Raw genomic sequence first — 14,827 nt, 5'->3', positions numbered from 1 at the left:
ACTCCCAACATATCAGATAGGTGAGAGAGAGAGAGAGGAAGCAATATGGGGCATATATGAATATGTATAGTTTTCATTCTTCAACTAAAGCATTTAAACTCCTCTAATCATCATCTTTTTAAACCGTAAAAACAACAATCCTAGATTTTGGGTTGAACAACCAGTCACGGATATCCCACATCAAATCCAAATAAAAAGAATAAACAACTTAAAAAGCAACAATATTGCTACTTGGTAGTCTTCCTACATGATCTAAGAATATAATTAATTAAATAGATAGAGGATCACATTGACCATAAAGTATTACTTGCAACTCAAAAACTAAAAATAAGATAGAGACTTGGCGGAAAACTCGAAATCCCTCACCAAAAAATACTCAATATTACGCAATTAGATCACCAGGTTTCATGTCATATTGTTTTTCATTTAAGAAAACCTTCTTGCAGTTTGTTGTACAAAAAATCCTACTCAAAGTAAAAATTAACAGTAATAAGTTATAGCAACATAAAGTATAACTAGTAAATTATATTCAACATAACATAAAACACAATTTGATTAATAAACATTTAACTCAATAAATTCATTACCATATCAAACTTGAGAGTCCAACAGGTCTAAATGTGTCAAAACCTTCTTCATATTCAACTTCAATTGCCTGAAAATACCGAAAAGTGGCGCAAAAACGTAATTTCATCAAAATTGCTTACCCAAGGATAAGTTAAAAATAGAAAATAGTCAAACCTCAGAAGCTCTAGATTCTTAATCACCATAAAAATTACAAATTAAACCAATGTCACATCTTGGCTCGGGCCCCCACCACATCCCGGGCTCGACTCCACCGTAGTACGATATTGTCAGCTTTGGGCCTCGACCACGCCCTCACGGTTTTGTTTCTGGGAACTCACACGAGAACTTCCCAGTGGGTCACCCATCATGAGATTGCTTTCGCGCGAACTCGCTTAACTTCAGAGTTCCTACGGAACCCAAAGCCAATGAGCTCCCAAAAAGCCTCGTGTTAGGTAGAGATGAGAATATACATATAAGGCTTACAGGATCCACTTCCCTGGATGATGTGGGATGTAACAACCAAAACTACAAAAAAAATAAAAAAATAAAAAAAAAGGAAAAAATAAAAAAGCAAACATCAATTATCTAGATATATAAAAGAGAGAATTTTTTACAACTATAATTGTAAGTGGCTGGGATTTTCTATGTTTGTCCCAGTAACTTGGGAGAAAAAAAAAAGGGTGTTTGATTGAAAACCAGAAGTCTTTGAAGAGAGATAGAGAGATTACATGCCTCATTAAGCATGGATAATAGTTTGGCCTTCCTTCGTTGATGTTCAATCCTATCAGCGGCCGACAAATGAGGCACATTGAAGTCTGAAGGCAGGTAGAATTACGGCTGGCCCGTTCTTGCATACCTAAAGAAGTTTATGAAAAAAACTCATAATTCAGATGATTGATAATATTGGATTTAGGAAAGAAGCAAGCTGAAGAGGTGGCGGTGATACTCAATTATGCCCAAACTCACAGAACACTAATACGGTACTCATAAGAATACATAATTAGTATTGGTAGTTTTTTTTTTTTTTTTTTTGAAACCAAAATTAGTATTGGTAGTTAGTAATACAGCCACCACTGAGTTTCTTTGTGGAAAAACAAAAAACAAAAAAAAAAAAAACCCTACAAATTAGCTATAAAACAGCCCATTGTTTTTGTAGCTTGATTTTTTATTTATTAAAATTTAAGTTTTTGTTTTTGTTTTTTTTTTTTTTTTTTTTTTTTTTTTTGCGGCGGTCCACCTAGGGCCCTCGTACTCAGCCACCTTCGTTTGCAAGTGAGAGAGAAGCTCTCCAGATTTTGTGAACTCGAGGCCTAAAATGGAGGCCATGCTTGAGAGAAATTGGATGAGGGACGGCTAGGGTTGAGAGAAATTGAGTGGCTCGGGTTTTCTTTTAGAGAAGATGAAATATATGAGAGATGATGAAGAAGAATGGGGGTGAGCGGTGTTGGGGCTAGAGGTTGAGGGAAATGAAGAGAGAGAAAGACAAGTCTCTTGAATTTGAGAGAAATGAGAGAGAAATGGCGCATCTGTGTCAAGGGGCCTATCTCTGCAACAGACACCCTTGTCCTATCTCCCTCTCTATGCAATCTCTGAAATCACTCGCAACAAATCCTCCCATCTCTCTCTCTCTCTCTCTCTCTCTCTCTCTCTCTCTTTCTCTCTATCTTAAAGGCAGCATAGCCTGCATCCTTGAAACCCTCATCGAATGACAATGAAGCCAAACCTACCCCCAATTCGCTCAAAACTTAGAGGACAAAATTGCCCTTCTCAACCATCATCCCCACTGTCGGATTTTAAGCTTTGGTGGGCAGAACAGTCATTAAATTTACTGAGGGTCAGGCTTTGACATCGATATTACTTCGTTCCGGAGGATTCGAGTTTCCACCGAGAGCCCAAGGATTGAACCTTGCCTGGATATTCCCTCCCTTGATTTAATCGAGGTTGATGGTGAAGTCTGGAAAGCTCGACCCCTGAAACCTCACACACCGCTTGGAATGTTGAGCCTGGTATTCTGTTGAGAGAGAGAGGTTATTTTAGGGTTTTAGGTGGGAACTACCGAATGGTATACACCCTGCTTCTAGCAAAGGACCATTGATAACTTTGGCTGCGATCCACGAAAAGTCATGCCATGCTTTGACAGGGATGTACAGAATGACATGCTTAGCTTGGGAGATTATTTTGAAGTATACTTGCATGACCTCAATATACTCTTTTTCCTATGATCAGGAGCATTTTTTTTTTTCATAAGGTTTTTTCTAACCTGACGAGGTTTTGATGAGAAACTTACTTTGGAATGGTCATACCCTTTATTGGCGAACCACTATATATCCTTGTGTTGATCCTACTATTACACCCCATAAGATCTCTCATGCACCCTTTAAGGTAGCCTTACTATTGATGAGGGTCAACCCACATCTAACGACGATTGACCTCCATTTTTGACCATGGACAATAATTCATTCTTAGACTAACCATGTGTTTCTTATATTAAAAATTAAAGACAAATTGTAACTTAGTTAATTAAAGGTATTCATCCTTGCACCTTATATCCGTGGTTTGGTTTTCACTCCCCAAATATCCCTTGTATATATAAAAAAAATAAAAATAAATAAAAGGGTGCCTTCAAGGAACTAAGGGTTGCCGACATTGGTTTGCAAGTTAATTAGAGCATTATGCTTCGTATTCTACATTTAAGTTTGAATATTCCTCTCTATGCTTTAGAGGACTTTAATGTCATATTCTATCGTTTGTTTAAAATTAAAAAATAAATCGAGGGCTACTCAGTAATATGGTCTCGTGATATTTCTTTTCACATGTAAGTGAGATGACTTAGATTCGAATATGTTAGATTGCGAATTTGATACCAAATAGGTTGCCCATTGTGTAGCTTGCTAAACTCTCCTATATCTTTAGTATAAAATATGTCATTATACTAAAAAAAAAAATAAATAAATTGAGGGTTGCAATAGAAAAATGAACGTGTAGTGGGTTAGGGATATTGAAATATGCGCAGTAAGCCCAATAGAAAGCCCAAATTTCGGCCTACACCTCTCTCTTCGTTTCTCTCTCTGCCGGTCTGTCTCCCCCTCTCACCCTGGTTTGACATGGTTGTTGCTTGTGCCTTCTGCCTGCGGCGCAGCTTTAAACCCACAAGGGCCACAACAGAATAGCAAACCTCAAAGGCCTCTCTCTCTCTCTCTCGTGGCTTTTTCGCATCCTCTGAATCTCAAAGTAAAAATCCATGGCAGCTTCACTCTCATAAACCCTGCAGTGAAACCCACAAAATCGACACACCCAGAAGAGCTAATTACATGCATTTTCCGATGGATTTGAGGAGGCTTTCAATCCCCAAACCCCATCTTTTTCTCTTCTCTCCCATCAACCGCCCGTGCGTGACCTGCACCACCCAACGCCGCCCCCAAGAGCCTCCTCAGCCACCGCCATCGCATCTTCCGGATCAACCGGAGCCGCCCGATCAGAGTTTGCACAACTGGGTATCTTCTGTTCTCTCAAAACCATCTCTAGATTCTTCTAAGTGTAAAGCTCTCGTACCCCTTTTGTCGCCTCTTCAATTTGATCAGTTGTTCCGTTCCATTAGCCCCAATGTGAACCCCAAAACAGCTCTCCATTTCTTCTATTTTGCTTCTGAATCTTTTAAGTTTCGGTTTACTGTTCGATCCCTTTGTGTTTTGGTTCGTCTGCTTATTAATTCAAATCTTGTATCGCCTGCGAGATTGCTTTTGATCCGTTCGATTGATGGGAATGTGCCAGTTTCATATGCTAACCCCAGTCACAGGCATATGGAGATAGCCATTGCCATGTTGGAATTGAATACCGTGGCCGAAAGAGCTGTCGGTGTTCAGGCACTGGACTTGTTGATTCATGTTTACTGCACCCAATTCAAGAGTATGGGTTTTGGTTACGCCGTTGATATGTTTATGTGTTTTTCTGATAAGGGCTTCTTTCCATCGTTGAAGATTTGTAATTTTTTGTTGAGTTCGTTAGTGAAGGCCAGCGAACTTCATAAGAGTTATCAAGTATTTGAAGTTATGTCTCGAGGTGTTTCTCCTGATGTTTACTTGTTTACTACTGCAATTAATGCATGTTGTAAGGGAGGGAAGGTTGATGAAGCGATAGGTTTGCTCTCAAAAATGGAAGGGCGGGGTATTGCTCCAAATGTTGTTACATACAATAATGTTATTCACGGGCTTTGTAAGAGCAGGAGATTAGACGAAGCTTTCCAGTTCAAGAAGAAGATGGTAGAAAACAATGTGAACCCGAGTCTTATAACGTACAGTGTGCTCATTAATGGTTTGATCAAGCTGGAAAAGTTTTATGAGGCAAATTGTGTTTTGAAGGAAATGTCCAATAGGGGATTTGTCCCGAATGAGGTTGTCTATAACACATTGATTGATGGGTATTGTAAAACGGGAAATATTAGTGAGGCACTAAAGATATTGGATGATATGTTATCCAATGGATTAACTCCCAATTCTGTTACTCTTAATTCTCTGCTGCAGGGATATTGTAAAACTAATCAGTTGGAGCATGCTGAGCAGATTTTAGACAAGATGCTGTCCCATTGTTTATCCATAAATCAAGCTGTTTGTTTCTCAGCTATTCACTGGTTATGCATGAAATCTAGGTTCGATTCTGCGCTAAAGTTTACTATAGAAATGCTTTTAAGAAACTGTAGGCCCAGTGATGGCTTGCTTACCACGTTGGTTTGTGGGCTTTGTAAAGATGGAAAGCATTCTGAGGCAGTTGAACTTTGGTTTAGGCTATATGACCTAGGATTTGCAGCCAACACTGCGACTTCAAATGCCTTAATTCATGGACTTTGTGAATCTGGTAGCACACAAGATGTTGTTCTGCGACTGAAACCAATGCTAGAGAGAGGTTTGGTAATGGATAAAATCTCATACAACACACTTATCTCGGGTTGTTGCAAGGAGGGAAAAGTGGAGGAAGCTTTTAAGCTTAAAGAAGAGATGACTAAGCAAGGAATTGAACCAGATACTTATACTTATAATTTGTTAATTCATGGTCTATGTAATATGGGAAAAGTGGACGATGCACTTAAACTATGGGATGAGTGTGAAAATCGGGGTCTGGCTCCCAATGTCTATACATATGGGGTGATGATAGATGGGTACTGTAAAGCTGGCAGAGTGGATGAGGGTGAAAACCTTTTCAGTAAGTTGGTGACTAAAAAAGTGGAGCTAAATTCTGTTGTTTATAATACACTAATCAGAGCATACAGCAAAAATGGGAATATGACTGCAGCCCTTGGTCTCCGCTTGGACATGACAAAGAAAGGCATTCAACCAACTTGTGCCACATATTCTTCTCTTATAGATGGACTCTGCAAAATTGGCAGTGTTGAGGATGCAAAATGCCTTCTAGATGAAATGAGGAACGATGGCTTGTTGCCAGATGTTGTATGTTATACAGCACTAATTCATGGTTATTTTAAGCTAGGACAAATAGATAAAGTAGGGAATGTCTTGCTGGAGATGTCTTCATTTAACATAAAACCGAATAAGATTACCTACACTGTCATGATTGATGGGTACTGTAAACTAGGCAATATGGAAGAAGCAACTAGACTGCTATCTGAGATGACAAAAATGGGAGTTGTCCCAGATGCCGTCACCTATAATGTGTTAACAAATGGATTTTGTAAGCAAGGGAAGGTGGAAGAAGCTTTTGAAGTATGTGATCATATGGCCAGTAAAGGAGTAGCTTTAGATGAAATTACGTATACGACATTGGTTCATGGGTTGCATCAGCCCACTACATGTACAAATCAGGAATGATTGGAAACATTCAAAAGGTTAGGTTTTTACGTTTTTGCATGAAGAATTCTTCTGTTTCTGAACAGTTTTATGATATTTAACTTGTGCACCATGTTTGCGCGCCATGTTCTGAAGGTAATATGGTTCATTCACAGGTGCATATTCCTATTCTTAAAACTGATGGCCGTAGACCATGGGATACATCTCCTTAACGTCACTAAAATGATTCTTGAACATTTGGAGGTTGGTAGATCTGTACATTACTCATTTTCTTTGCTTCATATTTATATGAAGATTCTTTAATTACTTCTAATTCATTAACTATGTGGAGTTGATATATGTTATTGCATCGTCACTAGTAGGGTGAAAGTACCACCATGATATGACATTGGTTCACTAGTAAATTTATTCCTGGGTTGGGAGTAAAATAAATAGCTGGCACAATTGTTGCTTTCCCATGTTCTTTTTTCGTCTTATTATTTCTTCCTTGTTTGGCTAACTTATTAAAGATTCTCACTGTTACATATGCTTACAGAGTTTCATCCGCTAGTAGTTATTGAGTTATGTATAAACTTAAACATCATGACATAATCACATTATATGTTGTAACTCCTTTTAGCTCCCAAATATTAGACTTCAAGACTTTCTTTAAGCTCCCAAATATTACAGACTTCAAGACTTTGTGATGATTCATATTTTAAGTGCCTCTCCTTCCATTAAGTTTACACATGCTCAAACTTTTAACATCACTGCATAAAGTGGCCTCTCTGAGAAAAAAAATTACACTTGTGTGCTCACTTCCATTGTTAACTGCTTAAGTGCTATTGAGCGGTTTGGCTGTAGTATATATCCTTTATTTCCCATCTCAATGGTTGAGCGCCAATAGTATTCCTAGTAGGGATGTCCTAATTTATTAATTCAAGGTGTCTGCATCAATTGACTGTTACTCTTATGGTGGTCCCCAGTTGCAACCCTACTTCATTTGAGTTTGGGACTGGCTATGTTTACAAAAGAAAGTAAGAAATCGGCTGTCTCAAATTTGAATCCTGTTTACTCTGTTGATGAGGCACATAGCTGGATCAGATGGCCATACCGAATGATTGAAACATCAAAAGGTATTGCACTTTAGACCATCTCTATCTTTCGAAGGTTTATTGCATGAGTTTATTTTCCCCTCGATATATAATGTGGTTGATGTTGGCTAGAGAACTTGTTCTGAGGTGAATCACAGAATAAACAAAGAATTGCTACGCGAATTGTGTTGCATAAAGCCAGGGGAAGAGATATTTTATAGATAACTGTGGGCAAGCAAACCTGCCTCTAGCAATTTTATCAATAATATTGTTTGCTTTCTATTTTATTGTTTTCATTCCGCAAACCACAGCTGCTGAATTTGGTGAACAACAGTTGTGATCATTATTTCGATTTGTTAGTGGTTTTTTTTGTCCTTCTCCTTCCTGCTTCTGTTGAATTCTGTTGTATTACGCAGAACCATTTAATTTTTCTTTTCTTTCATTTTCAATCAGAATTTCCTGGATTCCTGACCTAGCAATTCCTCAGCCGATCTTTGGAGCTAGTATTGAGGTTTACAAGGTCACGCGTCAAATATGAGGTTAGAAGTTGTTTATCAAAAAGTCATGCTTGGATATAACAGAACTGATATTTTGCTCAACTCCTTTTGATATTTAAGTTCTCTTTTCTTTTCCCAGAATTTAGGATTTGATGATATCAACAGAGACTAGATATCCTGAGTGACGCTAAGTTTATGACATAACAAGTTTGAATGATTAACTTGGCATTTTTGTTTGGCTTTCAGCCATATAAACTACGGACCGTACTGACCAAATTACTGAAGGTTACTTGGGGGTGATTGTTGATTTGGCTTTGGCTACTACAGAAATGAAAGATGTACTTTGAATTCGTCTGTATAGTAATAACATTGTTTTAAACTAAATTGATCATGGATTGCTAATTTAGGCCTAATTTCATAGCTCGTCTATTATTTTATTTTCGTAGTTGGCATTCTACCTTTTTGTTTCTTGTTGGCTTAATGGAGCTATATCATTACTAGCTGTGAATCATGCCATGGATGGCTAATATTGTGAAGAGAAATTAGATTTAAAGCCTCACAATCCAAATGTAACTTTGCAGAACTTAAATGACATTTGCAACAGACCTCCCAAACGCTCCTGCCTGCTCCAGATGCTTGCTGTCGTCTGGAAGTCATGAGATTTACAACTACCTGCAGGATGCGATGCCTGTATTCTGTTGTTGTGCGATCTTTTGAGGAGGATGGCTTTTCCAGCGCGGATTATGTGAATTTTCACGGAACTGATTGACCGGGGCTTATTTGGGTAAAAACCAGTTCCCTGCGTTTTTCCAAGGCAATTCATGGAAAGGCTCTTAGAATGCAAGAAAGAAATTCATTTATGCGTTTCCTTTCTGGTGGAGACGCGATCATCTACAGGTAGGGATTTTGAGTTTTGTTTTCTAATTTCTTAGAGAACAGAACCATTAAATCGATACCTGCCTCATGTAATGGTCCATAATGTTAATAGATACAAAATATACATGATCGAAACGACAAGATACTATTATTTGGATGACCAATTTGAATCTGATCTATTACCTCAAAATATCGCTTTTTATTTTTCAAACGTCTACATAAAAGTTGGTTTATATTCTTCCTTTTGTTGCTGAAAATGGGTTGAAATAACACTTTTTTTTATTCATGATTTGAATTCTCTCCTTTGTTTATATGGGAAATTTATTTTATTTTTTGGTTTGAAAATATTGAAAAATAAATCAAATTGAAATTTGTTGTTTGGGTGGATTTTTGTTTTAATGCTAAACGAAGAACGAAGCATTTCGATTGAATCTCCCTTAATTAAGAATGATTTAGCTACATTGTTACAGTGGCGTTCTGTGCCAATAAAATAAAGACATAAGTATTATATATCTTTATTTTATTAACATGAAATGCAATATAGTGATGTATCCGTGTTATGAAAATTGTTATTTCCCATTCATATTTGTAGTGCTTCGTTCATAGAGAACATGAAGAAAAGAGTGCTGACAAAAAAAAAAAAAAAACATAAAAAAGGAGCAAAGAGAGGAAGGTGCCTTCTCATAATTTTGCATGTTCACAAGTGGTGTTAACAAGATTTAAAAGGTGCTAGTCGGGTTGTGGGCAGGAGACAAGCACTTAGGCAAGAGTCTAGGTTATTTATTTATTTATTAAATTAAATTCATTATATAAAAGGATAATGAAGTGTCTATTTATATTTTTAAAAATAAATAATTGTATTGCAAACTATAAAATAGTATGACATAAATTATAAATGACTAGAACATATGAAAATATGGGAATATGCATATTAATAAGTATTCATCTAAGTATTCAACAACTCATATAATTACTAAAAAAAAAAAAAAAGAAAATGCAATAAAGGAGTTATCTATTTTCTAATTGAGTAAAGGTCGCGACCTAGGCAGGTGTAGGCATCGTTTCTTATTTTTCAAACGCCTAGAAATTAACCGTGGCGATAATCAGCTGCCTAGCTCGCCTAAGTGGCGCTAGGCAGGGGACTTTTAGGACATTGGGTGTTACATAAAAATTTCTCCAAAAGTTCAACAAGGAATGTAGTTGGTATGACTTCTGATTAATGAAGTGACCTCTCCATAAATAAATAAAAAGAAAATAACTAAAAAAAAAAAACCAATAGTCAATGAAAATAATAAGGTTAAATTACAAAAAAACTACCTCAACTATTGAGTCAACCACAATTTTATACCTCATCTTTAAAACATTTCAATGTCATACCTTATCTTTGAATTTGTTGCAATGTCATACATTCAGTCAGTTTATCTGTTAATTCCTCTGTTAAATGTTGACGTGGCTTGAGACTGGACCCACTTTCTATTAAAAAATTAATTAAATATTAAAAAAATTATAATACAATTATTTAAATATTTTTATGAAAATAATGTGGGACCCACCTATCTTCTTCCTATCCCACCCGTCTCCCCCACCATTCCTCCCTTCACTCCAAAACCAAAACCCCACCGTGACTCTACCTTGCCCTCATCCTCCCCACTCAATCATCTTCTCCACAGTGACGTACTCCCCCACACCTTAAATCTTCGCCGTTCGTAGCGTCGACGAAAGGCTTATCATCTTGGACCAGTCTAGGTCCACACCCCGACCCGAACTCTCTGAGTCGCCACCGCGTTTAAGAGTATGCCGTGACTGCTGCCGAGGTCGAGGGCGTGCTTGATGGTCGACCATGCGCTGGGCGACGTCGTAGTGGAGGGGAAGTAAGGAGAATAGGAAGTGTCCATATGCGAAGAAGAGGTAGAAGGCGGAAAGGGCGGTGATGGAGCCAGTGAACTCGGCGACAAAATAGGCTGTGTTGATGGGGAGAAGGCGGTGGAAGAAGAGGGCGACAGGGTTGAAATAAGTGAGGTGGAAGAGCGATAGAACGGTAAATAGGACAACGTTGAAGAGAAGGAAGAGAATTGTGTGCAACTAGTCGAGATCGTAGATTACATATATTTGATGGTTTCCCCCATCTTCCTCTCTCTAAACATGTTTCCAAAAGGCATAAAATCTCCAAGACTTTAAACAAATTCGAAGAAGGTGGATGGGGAAGGAAGGTTGGGGGTTGGGGACACGGGTGGATGGGGAAGAAGGTGGTTTTGGTTTTGGACTGAAGAGAGGAATAGTGGGGGGAGACGAGGTGGGATAGGAAGAAGGTGGGTGGGTCCCACATTATTTTTATAAAAATATTTAAATAATTGTATTTTAATTTTTTTAATATTTAATTAAATTTGTAATAGAAAGTGGGTCTCATCTCAAGCCACGCCAGCATTTAATAGAGCAATTGACAGACAAACTGACGGAATGTATGACATTGCAACAAATTCAAAGATAAGGTATGACATTGAAATGTTTTAAAGATGAGGTATGAAATTGTGATTAACCCAATAGTTGAGGTAGTTTTTTGTAATTCAAAAACTAAGTAGTTTGAATTGAAATGAATTCAGAGCTTAATTGCTGACAACATGCTAGTTTGATGTGTTGAGAGTCAATTTGGTAGAAGGAGAATTGGACAAAGTCCCCAACCAAGGCGGTGGCAACATGTCATTCTGCTCATCAACTGTCATGAACAACGGTAGCAACGTCTTGTAAACACCTGCAACCTTTTTGAAAGCCCCATTAACTCCGCCATCATTGCCCTCTGCGCTACCAGTAGTCTAATTGCTAATCTTGGGTTGAAGACCGCACATGGCGTCATCATTGATCTGGGCAACTTGTTGAAACATGCCATTGTGGATCATCAAGAAGTCCCTCATAGCTGCATAGTTGCCTCCAATCGTGTCCAAAAGAAAGCGTGGATATGCACCTTGGGCTTGTCCGAGGGCCATGAGTCCTTTAACCTCTCTTTTCTTTGCATAACATTCTGCATTAGCAGCTTGTTGACGAGCATAGAGTCCTACCTCGGTCATTTTTTACTTTGCATAAAAGTTTCCATCAACGGCTTGTTATCTGAAAATACGACCCTGATACATCAACTATTTCATATAGGTAGAACACTAGTTTACATAATTTTTCATCTGTATTCATGCGTGCAAAACCAATGCATGCATATATGTATTCTATATAATATTTAAGAAGGAAAAAGAAAGAAGCACAAGACGTACCTTGGGTTCATACTCAACACTGACCTTAATCAATAACTCACCCTTAAGCTTCTCCATTCTAGTCGAGGCCTTCATCATCTCCACCTCCTTTCGCAACTCTGCCTCTCTTGATGCCACCGCCTTTTTAGCCTCTACCTCCACAATATGCGCCTCCTCATATTTTTCTTCGCTAGCTCAGCATCGGCTTTTGCTATCTCAGCCTCCCTCATATTCTCAAACACCTTCACCTACATCTTAGTCTTAATCTCCTTCATCTTCCCTTCTCCATCCCTCGGCATCAATCTATGCTGCAGTCTGCAGTGTTAACCCCTGCCTCTCTTTCGACCCTATATATCTCCCATTTCTTCTTCACTTTTGCCAGGTCAACCCTAGCCTGATTTGCCGCCTCCATATGTATATTCTGCCTCCAAGTAACTAAAATACTTATGGCTGGGAATGTCCTCCAGTTGTTTGACGTTTGCATTATAAATCAAAAGCCCATATCGATTCAGTTCCAACTAAACCTTGTCAAACACCTTTTGCTTAAACTCTTTTGTTCCCCATGAACAACTCCTCCGTGGTCATTAAGGCGGCAAGGACACGCGTCTCCTCCTCGATGATCCCCTAGACAAGCTTTTTCAAGTGGTTGGAGAGCTTGTCGTGGTGGTAGAGGAGCTTGGCATACTTATGGAGGTTGGTCATGTCGTTAGTGCATGGCCCGATGGTAAAGACCGTGGGGAGGGTGAAGGCGAGCTTTGGCTATAGTTTACGGGGAACATGTTGAAGATGGTGCATGATTGGCCGGGGAGAATCCATGCCTTCTTTGCAAACTTTAGGTCGTTGATTCCAACTCCGGTAATCACTTGATAATCTGAAGCCTCCACAACTCTGTACATGGCTACATTTCTTTTAACAAAAAACCACCTAATAAATGTATTTAATAAAAAAGCTTGAATTCTATTGAAAATAACAAAAAAGTTTAATATAACAAAAAATTAAAAAGAAAAACTATAAAAACTTACCCGTCGTCCCAATCCCTCACCAACCTCCCTCCTTTCCCTCTCTCCCACGAGAAATTATTAGATGGTACAGTATCACCACATGACATTGACAACTGGTATTACCCACCAATAAATAAATGACACGTGGCATAATAATTATTAAATGAAAAACAATAGCTGGATTTTCATCTTCCTTAACGCCATTAGAGTTCTTTGCCAAAACCAATAATTGTTGCCCCTTGTATTCCACCTTATTTAACACCACCCTTTTTGCTTGAATCAAATCCACAAATTGCAATCTTTCTTTTCCACGAAAACATAAAATTCCCTCCGCCTCCCTTTTTGCTTGAATCTCATCCATTTTTGCTTGAATTTGGCTTGAAATTGAATCCACAAACTGCAAAAATAAAAACTCTCAAGCTACATGTACTGTAATTTTTTGCTTGAATTTTGTTTTATCCTTTTTGGATTCTAGCTTGCTTGAATTTTGGGTCTGATTTAAGCAAGCTTGAATCTGACTGCAATTTCTTGCTTGAATTTTGTTTTACCCTTTTGGATTCCAGCTTGTGTAAATTCTGGGGTTTTGGGTCATCTTAGATTGTTTTTTTTTTCTTTCTTTCTTATTTGGAGGATACCCTTGCGCTGCTTACATTTTCTTTTTACAATTGCTACATGTCGAGTGATTGCTCTGTTTATTCAATTAATTAGGGCACCGACTTTGTCTTTGTTCTTTTTTTCTTCTTAAACCTGAAATTTGTGTATTATAAATTTTACGGCAATGCCAGTTTTCCATTTAACAAAGAGATTTAGAGAGAAAGTAAAAGGTAGAGGTACTTGAAAGAATTACAAACGCGATACGAAAGACTTGGATACTTTGTTTTATGGTTTGTGTCCTTTCTATTTTTTATCGATTCGTAAGACTTTGGCAATTTATGAGTTTAGTTAAACAAATTGGATCTTAAAGTGTCTTTATTTTACTAATTCATTGTATTTGATTGAGTGGGATTTTGGTATGTACTAGGAACTAAAAGAATGTCTATCAAGGTTTGATGAGACTCTAGGAAGTGCCCTCTGTCCTTTGGTATAATGTCCATGGTTGGAGATTGCAAGATTGAAAGAGAACTTCTATGGGAATTTTGTTTTCATTTGATTAAGCTTTTCTCTCTAATGTTTTTAGGGGGTGTCAGATTGCAAGAATGAATGACAGCTTGAATTGGATTTTGGGTTGCTTTAGATTACTACTTTCAGCTATAGCTACAGTTCATTTTAGGTTGATATATAGAATTGGATTTTTTGTATCAAATGCTACAATTTTGCAGTGACATAAAATATTTTAATAGCCTTTTGCTATTAAAAGTACAAGTGAGTCTGTGGTTGTAAATTGTAATAAGACAAAATGATATCTTATACAACTCATCGTATGGCTGACATGATTTCTTATGCCTTGGCCCTTTGCTCCTTATATCCTTTATTCACTATGATATATAGCATGACAATACATTACTCAAATGACAGGCACACTCAATCTTAAAATGAGAAAGTTATGGAACAATAATTAAGAGCAAAGCTATTGTTTCCAGTGACTGTAATCTCAATGCTTCCTACTCTCCAAAATAACGAAGTTGTCGAACAAATATTCACCACAGTATACATCTGGTTCAAAATCAAAACAAGTAAAGGCTTCTAATAAAAAAAAAGATTTAAAGGTTTCCAACCCAAAGCATATAATCTTCCAACTGCACCCAAAAATTATAAATCAAGTTTAGTGGTGAAAAACAA

General features: G+C 37.7%; 1 protein-coding gene and 1 pseudogene across 5 annotated transcripts; one reads left to right on the top strand and one right to left on the bottom strand.

The window, feature by feature from the left end:
- The first annotated feature begins 3,685 nt into the window (after positions 1-3,685).
- Positions 3,686-9,017, top strand: LOC103931119 (pentatricopeptide repeat-containing protein At4g19440, chloroplastic). 5 transcript variants are annotated; one of them, XM_009340527.3, is made up of 5 exons: positions 3,686-6,403; positions 6,521-6,608; positions 7,331-7,480; positions 7,892-7,977; positions 8,517-9,017. In XM_009340527.3, exon 1 carries the CDS (start codon positions 3,879-3,881, stop codon positions 6,384-6,386), a length of 2,508 nt encoding a protein of 835 aa, XP_009338802.2. In that variant the 5' UTR covers positions 3,686-3,878; the 3' UTR covers positions 6,387-6,403; positions 6,521-6,608; positions 7,331-7,480; positions 7,892-7,977; positions 8,517-9,017. The 5 variants fall into 5 exon arrangements, with proteins under 5 accessions (XP_009338802.2, XP_048432772.1, XP_048432771.1 ...); XM_048576815.1 differs by lacking the exon at positions 8,517-9,017 and adding an exon at positions 8,182-8,337; XM_048576814.1 differs by lacking the exon at positions 8,517-9,017 and adding an exon at positions 8,075-8,337.
- A 2,415-nt stretch (positions 9,018-11,432) lies between these two features.
- Positions 11,433-13,067, bottom strand: LOC103931126 (annotated as a pseudogene).
- Between the last annotated feature and the right edge of the window lie 1,760 nt (positions 13,068-14,827).

This window comes from the organism of the source record quoted next, unplaced genomic scaffold (genome assembly GCF_019419815.1).
Source record: "Pyrus x bretschneideri cultivar Hongxiangsu unplaced genomic scaffold, Pyrus_bretschneideri_v1 Contig91, whole genome shotgun sequence".
Taxonomy (NCBI): domain Eukaryota; kingdom Viridiplantae; phylum Streptophyta; class Magnoliopsida; order Rosales; family Rosaceae; genus Pyrus; species Pyrus x bretschneideri.
The sequence above is the reverse complement of the archived record's forward strand: the minus strand, read 5'-3'. Positions and strand labels throughout refer to the sequence as shown.

Excerpts from the sequence above, each read along its gene's own strand:
- LOC103931119 (XM_009340528.3), top strand. The coding sequence starts at position 3,879 with ATGCATTTTCCGATGGATTTGAGGAGGCTTTCAATCCCCAAACCCCAT.